Source organism: Acomys minous (assembly GCF_964271855.1).
Source record: "Acomys minous genome assembly, chromosome: 2".
Lineage (NCBI taxonomy): Eukaryota > Metazoa > Chordata > Mammalia > Rodentia > Muridae > Acomys > Acomys minous.
This window is the reverse complement of record NC_140484.1, coordinates 131,831,917-131,845,839: the sequence shown is the minus strand read 5'-3', so window position 1 is coordinate 131,845,839 and position 13,923 is coordinate 131,831,917. Positions and strand designations below refer to the sequence as shown.

Sequence of the window (13,923 nt, the reverse complement as noted above, 5' to 3'; positions counted from 1 at the left end):
TGGAGTGAGACTCAGATTTGCCTCTTTGAGCAGAGCCAGGCACATCTCAATCCCAAGCCCAACCCCACAGGAAACCACGCCCACTGGAACAGCTACCCTTTCTCCAGGCTGCCGGTGCAAAGCCATGACGGGATGTGGCGTTCCACTTGGGGCTAAAGGCTATTCTGGCTCTAGGTCATTTCACTGTACCCCCAACACTCAACAGAAATCTATGCCTCGTGGCTGTGGGTTCTCTTTTTAATCAACAACGAGTATGAAAATACTTCGGCTTAGTAACATCTCCATCTCTAGGATAAGTGAAACCATGTCAAAGCGGCAGCGGCGGCTGCTCACACCTGTAATGTCAGCGCTTGGAAAGCTGAAGATAGAGGGGTTGCCATGAGGTCCGGGCAAGCCTGGCCTACACAGTGAGTTTCAGAGTGAGACCTAGGCCCAAAGGCCAAAACAGGGGCCAGTGAGGCCACTCAGCGTGTAAAGGCACATGTCGCCCAAATTAGCCTAACACATACGTGGTGGGAGAGAACTGACTACTCCCACAAGCTGCCCTCTGACCTCCACATGCGTCTCACACACACACACACACACACACACACACACAAATAGATGAAAAATTAAAAAAGAAGAAGGAGGAGAAGGAGAAGAAGGAGAAGGAGAAGGAGAAGGAGAAGGAGAAGAAGAAGAAGAAGAAGAAGAAGAAGAAGAAGAAGAAGAAGAAGAAGAAGAAGAAGGAGAAGAAAACTTTCACACCATCTACAGTGAATGTGGAAGAAGGTGGAAGCCCAGCCCTCAGCAGGTTGACAGGAGATGCCTGGGCCAGGGACTCAGAGCTACCGTTTCTCCATCCAGCCCCACCCATCCAAAGTTGGCCTCAAACACACTTACTCAGCCTCCTCCATGGCCACTGGGCACTTGTATTGAGCTGTGTTGAAGAGACAGATGTCGGCATACTGGCGCACTGGAGAGAGAGAGAGAGGGAAAGGCGAGCGTATGTGTCAGGGGGCAGCTCCCAGGATGCACCTCAAGCTCCCTACGGTGGGGATGCTTAGCCTGAGACAATGGCCCGGCTTTACTGGAGGCCACCACCCAAAGAGAAATACCTCCCTGGACCAAACCCCAGTCCCTTCTAGGACCAAGTCTTTCCTCTCAGGACAGCCTGGCCAGGGCCCAGAGGGAGCCAGAGCGTCAGCCCACGGCCCAGGATGCCAGTGTTGAAGTTGGCTGAGAGCAGGCGCCAGCCTCGGAAGCTCCTGATGGTGGTGTCTCAGGCTTTTAAGAAAGGCCATGCCTACAGCTATGCCAACCCTTGGAAGGGTCCCCAGCTACCTGAGATCTTGATCTTCTTCACAGTCTTGTTGGTGTTGTTGGTGACGTGGACATTGACGCTGATAGGTTCTCCGTGGTAATAGATCTGTAAGGCAAAGGGAAAGCGTGGGTGGGGACAACACCTGAGTATTCTGACCTCTGCCCTCAGCTCATCGGCCACTTTCCACCGGTATAGAAATGTCACACAAAACACCAAGTGCATCGACCTGCAGTGCCATTGTGGGACTTCTCAAGGATGTCAGTATCACAAGACGACGTTCCAGGACTGGGGGATGGCTTTGTCAGTAAACTACTTGTGTTGTAAAACTACTTGTGTTTTACAGAGCCCGTGTAAAAGTGCTAGGTATGGGCTGGAGACATGGCTCAGAGGTTAAGAGCACTGGATGCTCTTCCAGAGGTCCTGAGTTCAATTCCCAGCAATCACATGGTGGCTCACAACCATCTATAATGAGATCTGGTGCCCTCTTCTGGTGTAAATGCAAGCAAGACACTGTATACTTAATAAATAAATAAATAAAACTTTCTTTAAAAAAAAGTGCTAGGTGTGGTGGCCCTTGCTTGTAATCCCAGCACTAGGGAGGCAGAGACTGGAGGGCCCCTGAGGCCCAGTGGCCAGCCAGTCTAGCCTAGTTGGTAAGCTCCAGGCCAATAACCGATTCTGTCTTAAAGGAGGTAGATGGTGTCCCTAAGAATGACACCCCTAAGGTTGACACCCAGCTCCACACACATGCATAGACACACACATACACACCCCTGCACACCCACATACACACATACAGAAGGAAAGGAAGCTGGCGTGCCCGGCTCCAGTCCTGTTCTGACCACTCACTAAGACAACAGTAAGAGCAACGGCGGTGATGAAGACTGCATGGCCTTGGACAGGTTATCTGTGTCTCAGTCTCTCCTTTATTCAGTGTGAGGGCTTGGACGGAGCAATGTCTCAAGCCCCTGTGGGCTCTGATAGCCTGGGTTTGTAGACACAGAAAGCTCTGGAAAGACTCAAGGGAAGGGAGGAATGGCTAACCCGCTCACTGAACGACCTGCTCTGAATTCTTAGGGAAGGGCACCGCCATCTTGCCCAGGCGCCTGCCTTTAGCTGCCCCAAGAAGGAGGGGCACACCCACACTCCAGTCAGCTGGCTTAGAGTCCCTGACTTCTCAAGAGTCTTTTGCCTTCTGGCTCATGGGTGAGAGAGAATTAACAAGGAGTCCCTGGGTCCTATCCCGATCTCCCTGGTGACAGACTAGGCTTTTCCACCCGGCCTGAAGCAGGCAATTATCAGGATGTGGGGTGGGATGGCCAGGATGCTTCCAAAGGGTACACTGTTCCTATCAGAGAGGTACACACCTACCTCTGCCAGTCCTTTCCACCCCAACAGGATTCCCAAACCCCTCAAGGGAGCTCAGGAGACAGTGGGGTCTGATGGGGTTCAGAGATGGGCACAGTGGGGTCTGAGCCTCTTACCTCCTTATCCAGAGATGCCTCAAGGTGCAGGGGTTTGTCTGACATAAGGAACTGTCTGGTGGTCTCAGCCGTGGGCTGGGGGCCAGGCCTCTCTGGAGCATACTGAACCTTCCGGATGACTAGCCGCACAGAATTCCTAAGGGAGATTGTGGGGGAGAAAAACAGAGTCACCAGCCTCTCCGCTTTTAAGAGGAAAGTTGGGACAGACTCAAGAGAGGAGTCTTAGCTCCCTGATACAGGAGCTGCCCATGCAGCAGATGGAAATGCTTGTAATACACCTAGTCACCACCAGGTGGCAAACTCATCCCTAAAGAGGCTGGTGGACGCCCCTCAGGCGCCTCGTCTAGGAACCGGACTTAGGATGCATGGGCGTCAGAGTTGCGTGCAACGGCAGGAAGCAGGAGGTTCGAACCCCAGGAAGGGAAGCCATGAGAAGTCAGCTACTTTGTCCTCTCTGTCTGCTGAGCACTGCAGGAGAAATGTCCCCTCTCTGAGCCACAGCGAGCGCCCTCCAGGTTCCCTCTTTCCACTCCCCTCCCCTGCTGACGGCCTCTCCCTGGACAAACAGGAATGTGGACGGCCTGGAAACATCCTATCCACTGCTGAAAGTTAACTGAAGTTGGGGTGTTTCTAATACCAAAAATGTTTGCAGTCTGGAGGGGTAAGACGGAATGAGAGAAGCCTGGCTCTGGCCCCTCAGGCCATCCTCTCCTTCAGGAAGCTAGCTAGCTCATGGTGACCTGAAAGCCTTCCGGACCTTTCTCAAAGCGCATCCCCTCCTCATTGCTCCTTGCTGGACTTCCCCTGCCATCCTTCCTCCCGCTCCCGCCAGCATCCTACGCACCTTTTGTGGATCTTCTCCTCCAAGTTCTCGGCACAGAACGCTTTGACTTCATAGTCTACACCACAGGCCTGTGGAGGAGGACACGCTGACCCCCATGGTTTTGGGGGAGGCAAGGTCCCCAACCACCCTCCCATCTTACGAACCAGGATGCTGGGTTGGAAACACAAGCTTCTGCCACTTGAGGACTCTTTAATGTGAACCTGAAAACCCTGGTACTCAATCTTGTCTCTGGTCCGCTGCTGCCCCTGACTCCTGAGCTGCTCCTGTGAGCCCACTAGCCGACCCCAATCACCCCTGGGACTCCTGCGCCAGTGTGAGTGGCTGTCCTCCTCAAGGCAGCCCAGCTATCGGCTGTGTGTAGACCCTGTGCCGGGTGTCACAGTGTCTCTACCTAGCTCTCTGACAACATGAGGGAACATGGTCACTGTCTGTGCTTTGCAGATGGCGAGAGTAGGCTCTAAAGTCTGGGGTCTGGGACGCTGCTGGTGTCACACCTGCCCAAACTTCAGGCATTACACACACCGCCCCACCCCATTAAAACAGCAGCGATCCCATCTCCAAACAAGGCTGCGAGGGCCTGCGTGAGGTACTCAGAAGCTGTGTTAATCCTGTGCAGTCAAATACCAGAGCCAGCAAGAGTGACTCAGGAGAGTCTGTGACACATCACTGAACATGGGGGTGAAGGCCAGCCTGCATCTGCAGCCTTGTCTCAGGACATTGGTAGTCCAAGGAATATCAGCCAGGCCGAGGCTCAGGCAGCTTCCATAGGAAGGAAGGTTCCAGATGCCCGCTACCCCATAGAGAGAAAAACCAGGACTCTGGGGACATGAGAGCCTGGACCCAGAGATGGTCTTCTTGGAGTGACGTACCTTCCCTGTGTCCTCGGGCCCTGGCTGCAATGTCACCGAGCATGGGAGGTTTGGAGGGATCTGGTCAGGAGACAAATAACATGAGCTAACCTTTTGCCCCCGCCTTGTCCTCCCCTACACACCCCTGTCACTCCTATATACACATCAGACCGGGTGCCCTGAGGACAGACCATCCCTCCTCCATCAGACCACGTCCTCTGAAAGCAAGCCATATCTCTTCCATCAGACTAGGAGCCCCTGGTCCCGGTCAAGCCATATTACACCACGCCCCACAGAGGGTCCGGGCTGACTAGGAAAGATAAGAATTTGAATGTTCTTCGCCTAAGAGCTCATCTTAGCCCCGCCCCAGGCTCATGGAGTCTCAGAAACATGAAGATGTGAAGTGAATCCAGAAGCATGGGATCTTGGGATAGTAAGGAGGCATGGCAGGGGGCGGGGCGGGGGGCAGGGGAGCAGGAGGGTAGGAGGGCGGGGGGGGGGGGGGGGGGATAAGCTGGGGATGAGCGGGCAGCCTATCTGAGAGAAGATAGATAGACTCAGGGCCAGGCAGGATTCTTTCCCTCACCGCAACCATCCCTGGGTTTTCCTTTTTCTAGTAATTTAAATGTGGGAAGGCCAAAGGAGCAGGCTAGAGGTGAAGGCGACATGTCCACAGCAGCCAGAGACAAGGCACGTGACAGATAATATAAATGACACTGCCTGGGTCACAACCTGGTGAGCCAAAGCAGCTACCCTCACAGGTTCCCCATACGCCTGCCCTGAGAGCACCCCCAGAGGTGACGCGCCTGGAATGCAGGCGAAGAAAGAGGGCTGACCTCAAAGGTGAAGGGGTAGGCATGCTCCCCCAGCTTCTTGATGAGCCTCTCCTGTAGCCGCGTCAGTGGCTTCTTGTCCTCAGGGGCTGGTGGGAAGGACTGCACGTTGGCCACGAACAGGTCTTTGCGAAAAGTCAGACCCAAGACATCCAGGTCTTCTCGGCCATACCGGAAGGCGCAGGTCAGCGTCACGTAGACTGTGAGGAGCAGGGGCACTGAGGAGGGGCCTGGGAGGGTAGCACACAACCCCCCACCAGAGCTCCAGCTGCAGCCCTGGGGTTTGCCTACTGGAGGCTACAAGCCTGTCCCAGGTTTAAATGGGGGTGGGTATGCTGCTCTCTGACACAGGACGCCCTTCGAGGGCAGCCTTGATGGGGGTCTCTTAAGAAGGGGCTTTCTGGTGGGCAGTTCTGCCCTCCCCACCCCATCTTTCTGCATAGAGAGGCAGAAAGGGTGGTTAGGCAGCCTGGTAGCTATGGTGCCTGGATTAGACTGGCAGGCTGGAGAGAGGGGCATAGAGACAGCTTAGGGAAGCGAACAGAAGGCTATATCTAAAAGGCAGGGGACCTCAGCCCAGCCTAGCCCCCACCTTGTACCCAAACCTTTTATTTTTATGTCTATAAAATGAGACCCTCTCGCCGGCTCTGCTGTCATCCGCCTGCCCCACGCTTTGCTGTACGATTGATGACGGGGTCAGGGCTTGGGGCATACGTTTCTCCCAAGGTGGGCATGAAGCAGGGCTGCTCTGGGCCAGAGGAGACCAGAGTTCTCAGTACAGCAAATGTACCGGTGCATTTAAAGGACCAGTGGGACGGACAGGGTGAAGCTATGGGATTAGCTGAAGTCCTGCTCGGGCGTCAAGGAGGCAGCTTGCCGATGTCACCGGAGAGCAGAGGACGAGGAGGCGCTTGGCATGCTGTGAGTAGGGGGAACACGCACGGCTTACCTCGCCTTTCTTTGAGATATTCGGGATCCACCAGGACCACACCATCTGAGGGGAGACGATGAACGGGGTCTCCCCATTTGTCCTTCTCAACCAGAGCCCCAAATGTGCACACAAACCGAACTCCGACGGCTTTAGGGCACGCAGCCCATTCAGATACAGCCCTCTGCAGGATGTGTACCTACTCTCAGAGCCACTGACAACTCTACAGGAAAACACAGCTGCAGTCACAGACAACATGTCAAAGAACGGCATATATGAGGTAGCCCTGTTCCGCCTAGGGACATCATGGTGATTTTGGCTTGTGTAAGCACACTATGTCCTCCATGCAGTGACAAAACCACACAAGGACTTTTCTCAGAATTGCCATCATTAAATGACTAATCTCACCAAGAGGCTAACTATGGTAAAGTGGCCTTGAGTCATGTCAGACCAGCTTTGTAATAAACAGACTCTGCAGCAGGCTTAGGAACAGGGAAGCCTTCAGAGCTTCTGGAACATGGTTTGGGAGGTCTATGGATCAGGGGGGTTGGGAGGACAGGTGCTGATCAGTAGCTCTCAGGCTCATGTGAGGACAGATGAGCAGTCTGTATCAACGTGTACACAGGCAAATTCTGTCACACATGGAAGTATTTGGACAGGCCCTGTTACGGATTGGATCTTAAAAGGCTGGTGTATTGAAAGCTGGTCTCCAAAGCAATAGTGTCTGCCTTGGGAAATGACTGGCCCTCAGGGCCCTAACTCATCCGTGAATTCATAGCTTAATAGGTGTCGGGCCCTGTAGGGGATGGGACCTAGTTGGAGGAAGAATCTAAATCAGTGTGCCTTGAAGGGTATATTTGGCTCTCAAGTCTCTCCCTCCCTCTCTGCTTCCTGATCATTGTGACGGAAGCAGCTCCACCTGCTCCCTGTCATGGCCTTCTGCCTCACTGCAGTACCACAGCGCTGGCTGACTGTGGGCTGCAACCTCTAAAGCCATCGCCCAGATAAGTGACTATCTTGTCACAGTGATCAGAGTGACTCACACAGGGCGGAGGGAATGGCAAGTGCCTCAATGCCTCTCACAAGGGTTGTCCTTGGGAGCAGAGCATCTGGCACGACACAGAAGATGCTTCTCAGCCGAGCACCTGAGGAACTTGAAAGCATTGTCCCAAGGATCATCTCTGTCAGGCGTGCACACACATAAACACACACACACACACACACACACACAAACAAACACACACTCGCACGCATACATGCATGCACTTGTTCATGCACTCATATGCACACATGCACACACACATACGTGCATGCGCGTGTGCACATACCGCATCCATACCCGCACACACACATATGCACATGCACTCTAACACACTGGCACACTAGCCACCCCCACCAACACCACTATGCCCACTGCAATCTCTATAACTGACTACTCAGAGTATCTCAAGAAACAGATAGTGAGTATCTTAGCCCCAGGCTATAGGGATCTCTAAACAGGGATGTTCCCAGTCCATCCTCTCCATACATGCTTTAGCATCCATGATGGAATCACCTCTGCGCCATATCCTACACTGACTGAGCACCTGACACTCAGCTAAGTGTACACATAATGTCCCTCCCAGGGGGTGCTTCCTCAGTGGGATTGAGGGGGGTGGTGACTTAGAGCCAGGCCCCACAGGATAAGAAAGTGCTGTCCACAAGATGACCGAGGGACATGACAAGATAGGCAGAAGGAATGGTTCAGCTTTGTGGCCTGCGAGCAATAAACTGTGAAGGCTAGTAGGAAGCACCCAGAGTTGATAGCAAATGCCCCATGAGCTGGGCCCTGGGCCCTGGACTAGCATCAGGTCCCCACCTCAGATGGGATGGAAGAGTAAACAGAAGACAGGACCAGTTCAGAGAGAGAAAGCAGTGCCATAGACAGAGGGCTTCCTACTCAGGCACATGACCAAACCTGGACAGTGCCCTAGGAACTGGCTGGGTCCTCAGGTCCAGCAGGGAGCCTGACATGGAGAAGGTACCCTCCACTGCCAATGTGTACGCTGAAGATCTGCCTCCCTCCTTCTCTCTCACCATCCCACAGCCTCTGATGCTCCTGCTAAGCTTATGTTTAACACTGGTCCACAGAGAACTCTCTGGAAACCACTGCCTGAAGCTGAGCACAGGTGAATCCCAGTAAACCTGGGGCCTAGTGCCTAAGAAAAGCCAGTTCTGCAGAAGAGGCAACTGGGAGGAACATCCGAAGACCTACACACTATCCCCAAGCAAGACAGGAGAGGAAAAGCGGGTGGTCCTGTCCCAAGTCGTAAAGGAAGGGGCCTGGAGCAAAGCCCGAATCTGCAGCTTGCAGCCCTGCCAATGCCCTGTGGGCTTAGGCCCCCAGGGCTTCTGCTTTCAGTCACATAGGTCTTCTCTCTGATGAGCTGAAACCTGCGACTATGCTCTGTCCTCTTGACTCGGGAACCGCAAGGGTTCCCCTTAGCCCCAGGATAGTGCACACCAAGCATAGCAACATCTCCAAGACAATTTCCCAAGCTACACACCCTGGTTCCTCCCCTTCCCTGGCCTCAGTTTCTATCATGCTGGCTTATTCATGACCATCCTTAATAATAATAATAATAATAATAATAATAATAATAATAATAATAATAATAATAATAATAATACCAATAATAATAATAGTAATAATAGTAATAATAACAGTTATTGTTATCATTGTTGTATTATTATTATTATTATTATTATTATTATTATTATTATTATTATTATTATTATTACCTCTCTGAGCTCAGTGCTTCCATTTGTAAACCAGGATGACATTATTGTTGTTGTTGTTGTTGTTATTTTTGTTGTTGATGATGATGATCATCATCATCATCATCAATATTAAGCCTCTCTGAGCTCAGTGCTTCCATTTGTAAATCAGGATGACTCTGGACCTCCCCCGCACAGTATGAAAAGAGGCCATGAGGCGAATGTCTTTCTATAGAAGCAGGCATTCTGAGTGTGGGCAATCTACTCCCACAGGGTCATTTAGCAAATTGTCTTAACTATAGTGGTGGTAGGGGTAGTTTTGGTACCTAATGGGCAGGGGCCATGGATGCTGGCAAACATCCTGCAATGTACCAGGCAGATGCCAACAACAAAGAATAATCCAGACCAAGATGGCAACAGATCCAAAGGCAAGAAACTCTGAACTCAAACAAGACCTTGGGAGCCGATCTCAGCTGTGACTCAGCATCTCCTACAGAGCCCCCACGTAGGTGGGGACGGCCCCTACTTTGGAAGTCCTAAGGAGGATTTCCCTAGAAGATAGCAGAGCTGGGGGCTAGAATCAGACCATTGGACCCACTAGATCTGTGACCTGGAACAAGTTGCTGAGCCTCTCTGTGCCTCATTCGGTCCGGAATGCAGGAGTTATCATTGCTGCACAGTAAGCCTTACATAAGCCGTGGCTGCCGCGGTCCATCAGGGCCTCCTTCCAACCTTGGAGCAGCCAAAGAGGCCTCTCTCTCGAATAGGGAGGAGCTGCCCAGAAGCTTGCCTCCTAAAGCCTGAAGCCATGCCCACCCACTCTGGATACCAGGACCCCCCCGGAGATGGAGCTCTCCCCTGGCCTGCTGTCCAGCACTCACCCACGGGGTCCACGAGGTCAATGTGGTCCACAAAGTCCCGCTTTCCCAGATAGACTGTGAGCTGGGGAGGAGAGGCACATGAGCATTAGTGGCTGTGGGACAGCAAAACACAGGGCCCTGCCCCGAAGCTAACGCTGATACCTACACACATTCCTAACCCCTAATGTGGCCCCTCGCCCCAAACCTAATATTGATGATAACAGACCTTTGAAAAGTTTGCAAACACCTCTGCCTCCCAAAGCCCTAGGAACGAGTTATTATTCTTCCTGTTTTATAGACGAACACACTGAGGCCTCGAGAGTTCTTCAAGCCAAAGACTACTGAGGAGTTGCTAGCAAGTGCTGAGGCTGGCTCTGGGCTCTGCAGCTCTGTCTCCCTGCACCAGGCAAGGAGCCACTTAAATGAGGACGTTGCTTCTGGGTCACTGAGGAGTCAGGGAGCTAGCTCCCGACCCAGGCACCAGCCAATGAGAGAGAGCCCTGAGCCACATAGAGCTCCACTGGCTCAAAACTGCGAGCACCATCCTAGACGCCCCCTGCTCCTTAACCTGCCCTTGGTCTCGACCATTCCACTCCACCGTGCTCCTCAAGGGTGACCACACCAGTCCCTGTGACATCAGGCAGCCTCCGGCAGGGACGGTTCACACCTTACATGCAAATATAATAGCTGTGCCTTTCTGAGAACTCTTTGACCATTCCTCTGTGCCTGGGGCATAAGGATGACAAATGGATTTCGTTCTGAGTACCAAATCTAATTGAATAGTCTGGGATGCCTCCGGGCCCTGGATTGCCAAGGAATCCAAGATAGGATAGATTCCAGCTCAGCAGGAAAGGTTAAAAGATTAGCGATGTCGGCTATGGACACCAAATGGAGACATGGAAACGCACACAGCAACCCAGGGCGTGTGAGCTGCTAAGGCCAGCCACAGGACTCCTGCCATGGGTCCCTGCGCCTTCCTCATCTCTGCCCTATCTGCTCACTTGGACACTACCCTGGGATGCCCCACACTTCCATGGATTTTATGCTCCACCTAGAACGCCCACTTTTCACTTCGCTTTGCCTAGAACTGTGTCACCTTCAGAGGAAGCCATGGCTGGCACACACACACACACACACACACACACACACACACACACACACACACACACACACCCCAGACCATCTCTCCACAGCTGGGGCTCCCTGAAACCCACACAGAAGAGGAGGCTTCCCCTTACCTCCTGCCTCCCCGTTAGAACTGAGGGCTCCTGCGGACAGGGCTGTGTCCGCCCTAGACAGTTAGCAGTGCCTGGCTCTCCCTGGGAATGCTGCTTCCTCCCCTAGTCCACAGAGGCACCCAGAGTGTGGGGACGACCGTGAAGAGCCCGCGCGCGCGCACCACAGACTCACCTTTCCATTGGGGCTTGCCTTCTTGAACACTCTGTGGAAAGAAAGAGAGGAGAAACCAGGGTTAATGGATTTAGCCCAACCAATCTCCTGTAGGCGACCCTGAGGCAGGGCCAAAGACAGAGGCCTGGAGTGTCCTAGAGGCACCAGCAAAGCCTCAGAGCAGGCCAGCTCCTAGGACCAGCCACCCGCTGCTCTCCTTTTTCCACGCAGCTCACACACAGGAAAAGCCCCGAGTGCCTGCAAGGTCCCTGTTCCGGCCTCACCTCTTCCCCTCCCTGTCACCTCGGCCTTCTTCCTCCTCAGCCTCACTCTCTCTGGCCTCTCTGCTCCTTACCATTCCTTCTTCCACCAGGTGACCCCTGCACAAGGCCTTCGCTCTAGAAGTTTCTCCACCCTATTCTCCTAGCCTGAATGTTCTTCCCAAATACCTACTTCCTTCAAGCCCTGCCCCCGCCCCCGCCCCCGCCCCCGCCCCGCCCAGTCCTTCTCTTGATTCTTTCTCCCCAGCCCCCCTGAGCTGACACGAGCTTTACTTCATGCCTCCCCTGCCTGCCCTGCGAGCATGCCCACACCACAACAGTGGACTCTCTCTCTCTTTCTCCTGTCCACAGGTGAATCCCAAACACACACAAGGGCACGCCTCGCTATTGTACAACGGCATATTAAATAATAGCAGGTGGCAAGGGCTCAATAAATATTAGTTGAACAGATAAAGAAATGAACTGCCTTGCTTCGCCAAGGGACGGAGGCCCAGGAAAGTGGGGAGGGTGGGGGTGAGGGGAGATGCCTGTGGTCATAGCATAGAGCACTGGGTGTGAGGTCAGATGGCAATGTAGTCCCAGGATCTTGAAAAGTGCCATTTGTGGGGCTGGAGAGATGGCTCGGAGGTTAAGAGCACTGGCTGCTCTTCCAAAGGTCCTGAGTTCAATTCCCAGCAACCACATGGTGGCTCACAACCATCTAAAATGAGATCTACCGCCCTCTGTTGGCCTGTAGGTGTACGTGCAGACAGAACATTGTATACATAATAAATGAATAAATAAAAAAAAAGAATAAATCTTAAAGGAAGGAAGGAAGGAAGGAAGGAAGGAAGGAAAGTGCCATTTGTCCCCCGTGACAACCCTTTCGCCCTCTAAGAACTGTATTTGGGAGCCTGAGGCCCCTCACCCACATGCCGTCATCCAGCCCACAATTTCTCAGCCATCACTAGGGGAAGGCAGATGAGAAATGAACAAGAGACCAGGGGATGAGCAAAGGTATTGAAAAAGTAGGGATAGATATGAGAGAGAGAGAGAGAGAGAGAGAGAGAGAGAGAGAGAGAGAGAGAGAGAGAAGAGAGAAGATGAACAAGAGATGGGAGGAAAAGAGAAGCAGGGAAGGGAACAGAAAGCCTGAAGCAGAGCGAGATGGGACAGACCAGGAAAGAGAGACAGCTCCACCAGGTGAGCAGTCAGGCCTGAATCTTTCCCAGAAGCCGCTCAGCAGGTACCCAGGCCTGTGGCTCTGTGGGGTCTCACAGCCTTGGGCCTCCCTCCTCTCTCCCTCCCTCCTGGGGCCCTGGGAATATTAATGGGTCTGAGCCCTGCTTGCAAAGGAGAGCTTGGCCCAGCATTCCCTCAAGCACTCCCCGAGGGCCCTGGCGCCTCTTCTCCTTATTAATATTTATCAGTGCGGGGAGTGTGAAGATGCCACAATTGGCCAGGGGTGTGCTACTTGTTAAAGTTAAGGGGGTGGGGGGGGTGGGGAGAAATGCAGACCACCCAGTCTGAAACAGCAAACTCCAGGCTAGGAGCTAGGCGCCCCGTACTTCTCCGGAACACCACAGAAGTGAAAAGCCTGTGGCTTCCAAGCTTCGCTCACCTCCAGCCCTTGGAAGCCCAGGCTCTGAGAGAAACAAAAAAAGCTCTCACGCCCAGACAGCATAAACAACTGAGAGAGGGAAAGCCACTCCAGAAGCTGCTGGAAAGGATGAGACACACCTAGGGCCAGAAGGAACAGTATTCACCAAGCAGGGGAAGGAGGGAAAGAAGAGGGAAGGGAGGAGCTTTAATGAGCAGCTAATCATTTCTCATCGTAGACCCGGATATTCTAACTCCCACTTCACAGATAATTAACTGGACCACAGCAAACAAGGGGCTAGCTAGGTCAGGACCCAGACCTGCTTTAGACTGGGCCTCCCTCTGGAGGGTGGGGCTAGAATCTTAATCCAACCCACTGTTTCCTAAAACTTGTGTTTCAAAAAGGCAGGAAGAACCAACAAGAGGGGGAGAGGAAGAGGAGAGGTGCTGGGGTGAAGGGCAGACAGTGCAGGATGCACAGCCATCAGTAGGGAATGTCCTGCTTCTTACTACCTTAGTCAGCACGGGAGGCCGCCTCCTTCAGGAAGCCAGGACTCTCGTAGCTTCCTCAAACAACAGCAGCTGCCTCGTTCTCTCGCAAGCGTTTGTTATTCCTCATGCGTGCCTTTAAGTACTTTTCCCAGGACCGTGTTGGTCCTGGACAATCCCACTGCAAGATGCAGATCCTAGCCTCCATAGTCAACAGTGCTGAGCCCGTCCAGCTAATTAGCCAAGCGCCACCACTCCAAACTCTAGCCACGTCTTGCCCTAAACAGTATCGGAAAAGAGGCTCCACAGGGGTATTTTCAGTTTCCAAG

The 13,923-nt window shown here is 53.0% G+C and overlaps 1 protein-coding gene across 8 annotated transcripts in view; it reads right to left on the bottom strand.

Moving 5' to 3' along the window:
• The window catches only part of ARRB1 (arrestin beta 1), a 74,132-nt gene that overhangs the window by 13,292 nt on the left and 46,917 nt on the right, over positions 1 to 13,923 (bottom strand). For 5 of the 8 annotated variants that reach the window (XM_084774017.1, XM_084774018.1, XM_084774021.1 and 2 more), the window contains exons 2-10: positions 11,268 to 11,298; positions 9,879 to 9,939; positions 6,262 to 6,306; positions 5,316 to 5,542; positions 4,501 to 4,560; positions 3,632 to 3,699; positions 2,788 to 2,923; positions 1,324 to 1,408; positions 883 to 955 (exon numbers count right to left, since the gene is read on the bottom strand). In XM_084774017.1, coding sequence (XP_084630143.1) covers positions 883 to 955; positions 1,324 to 1,408; positions 2,788 to 2,923; positions 3,632 to 3,699; positions 4,501 to 4,560; positions 5,316 to 5,542; positions 6,262 to 6,306; positions 9,879 to 9,939; positions 11,268 to 11,298 — 786 coding nt within the window. The remainder of the gene's footprint in view (positions 1 to 882; positions 956 to 1,323; positions 1,409 to 2,787; positions 2,924 to 3,631; positions 3,700 to 4,500; positions 4,561 to 5,315; positions 5,543 to 6,261; positions 6,307 to 9,878; positions 9,940 to 11,267; positions 11,299 to 13,923) is intronic. The other 3 variants (XM_084774020.1, XM_084774016.1, XM_084774019.1) reach the window with 1 other exon arrangement.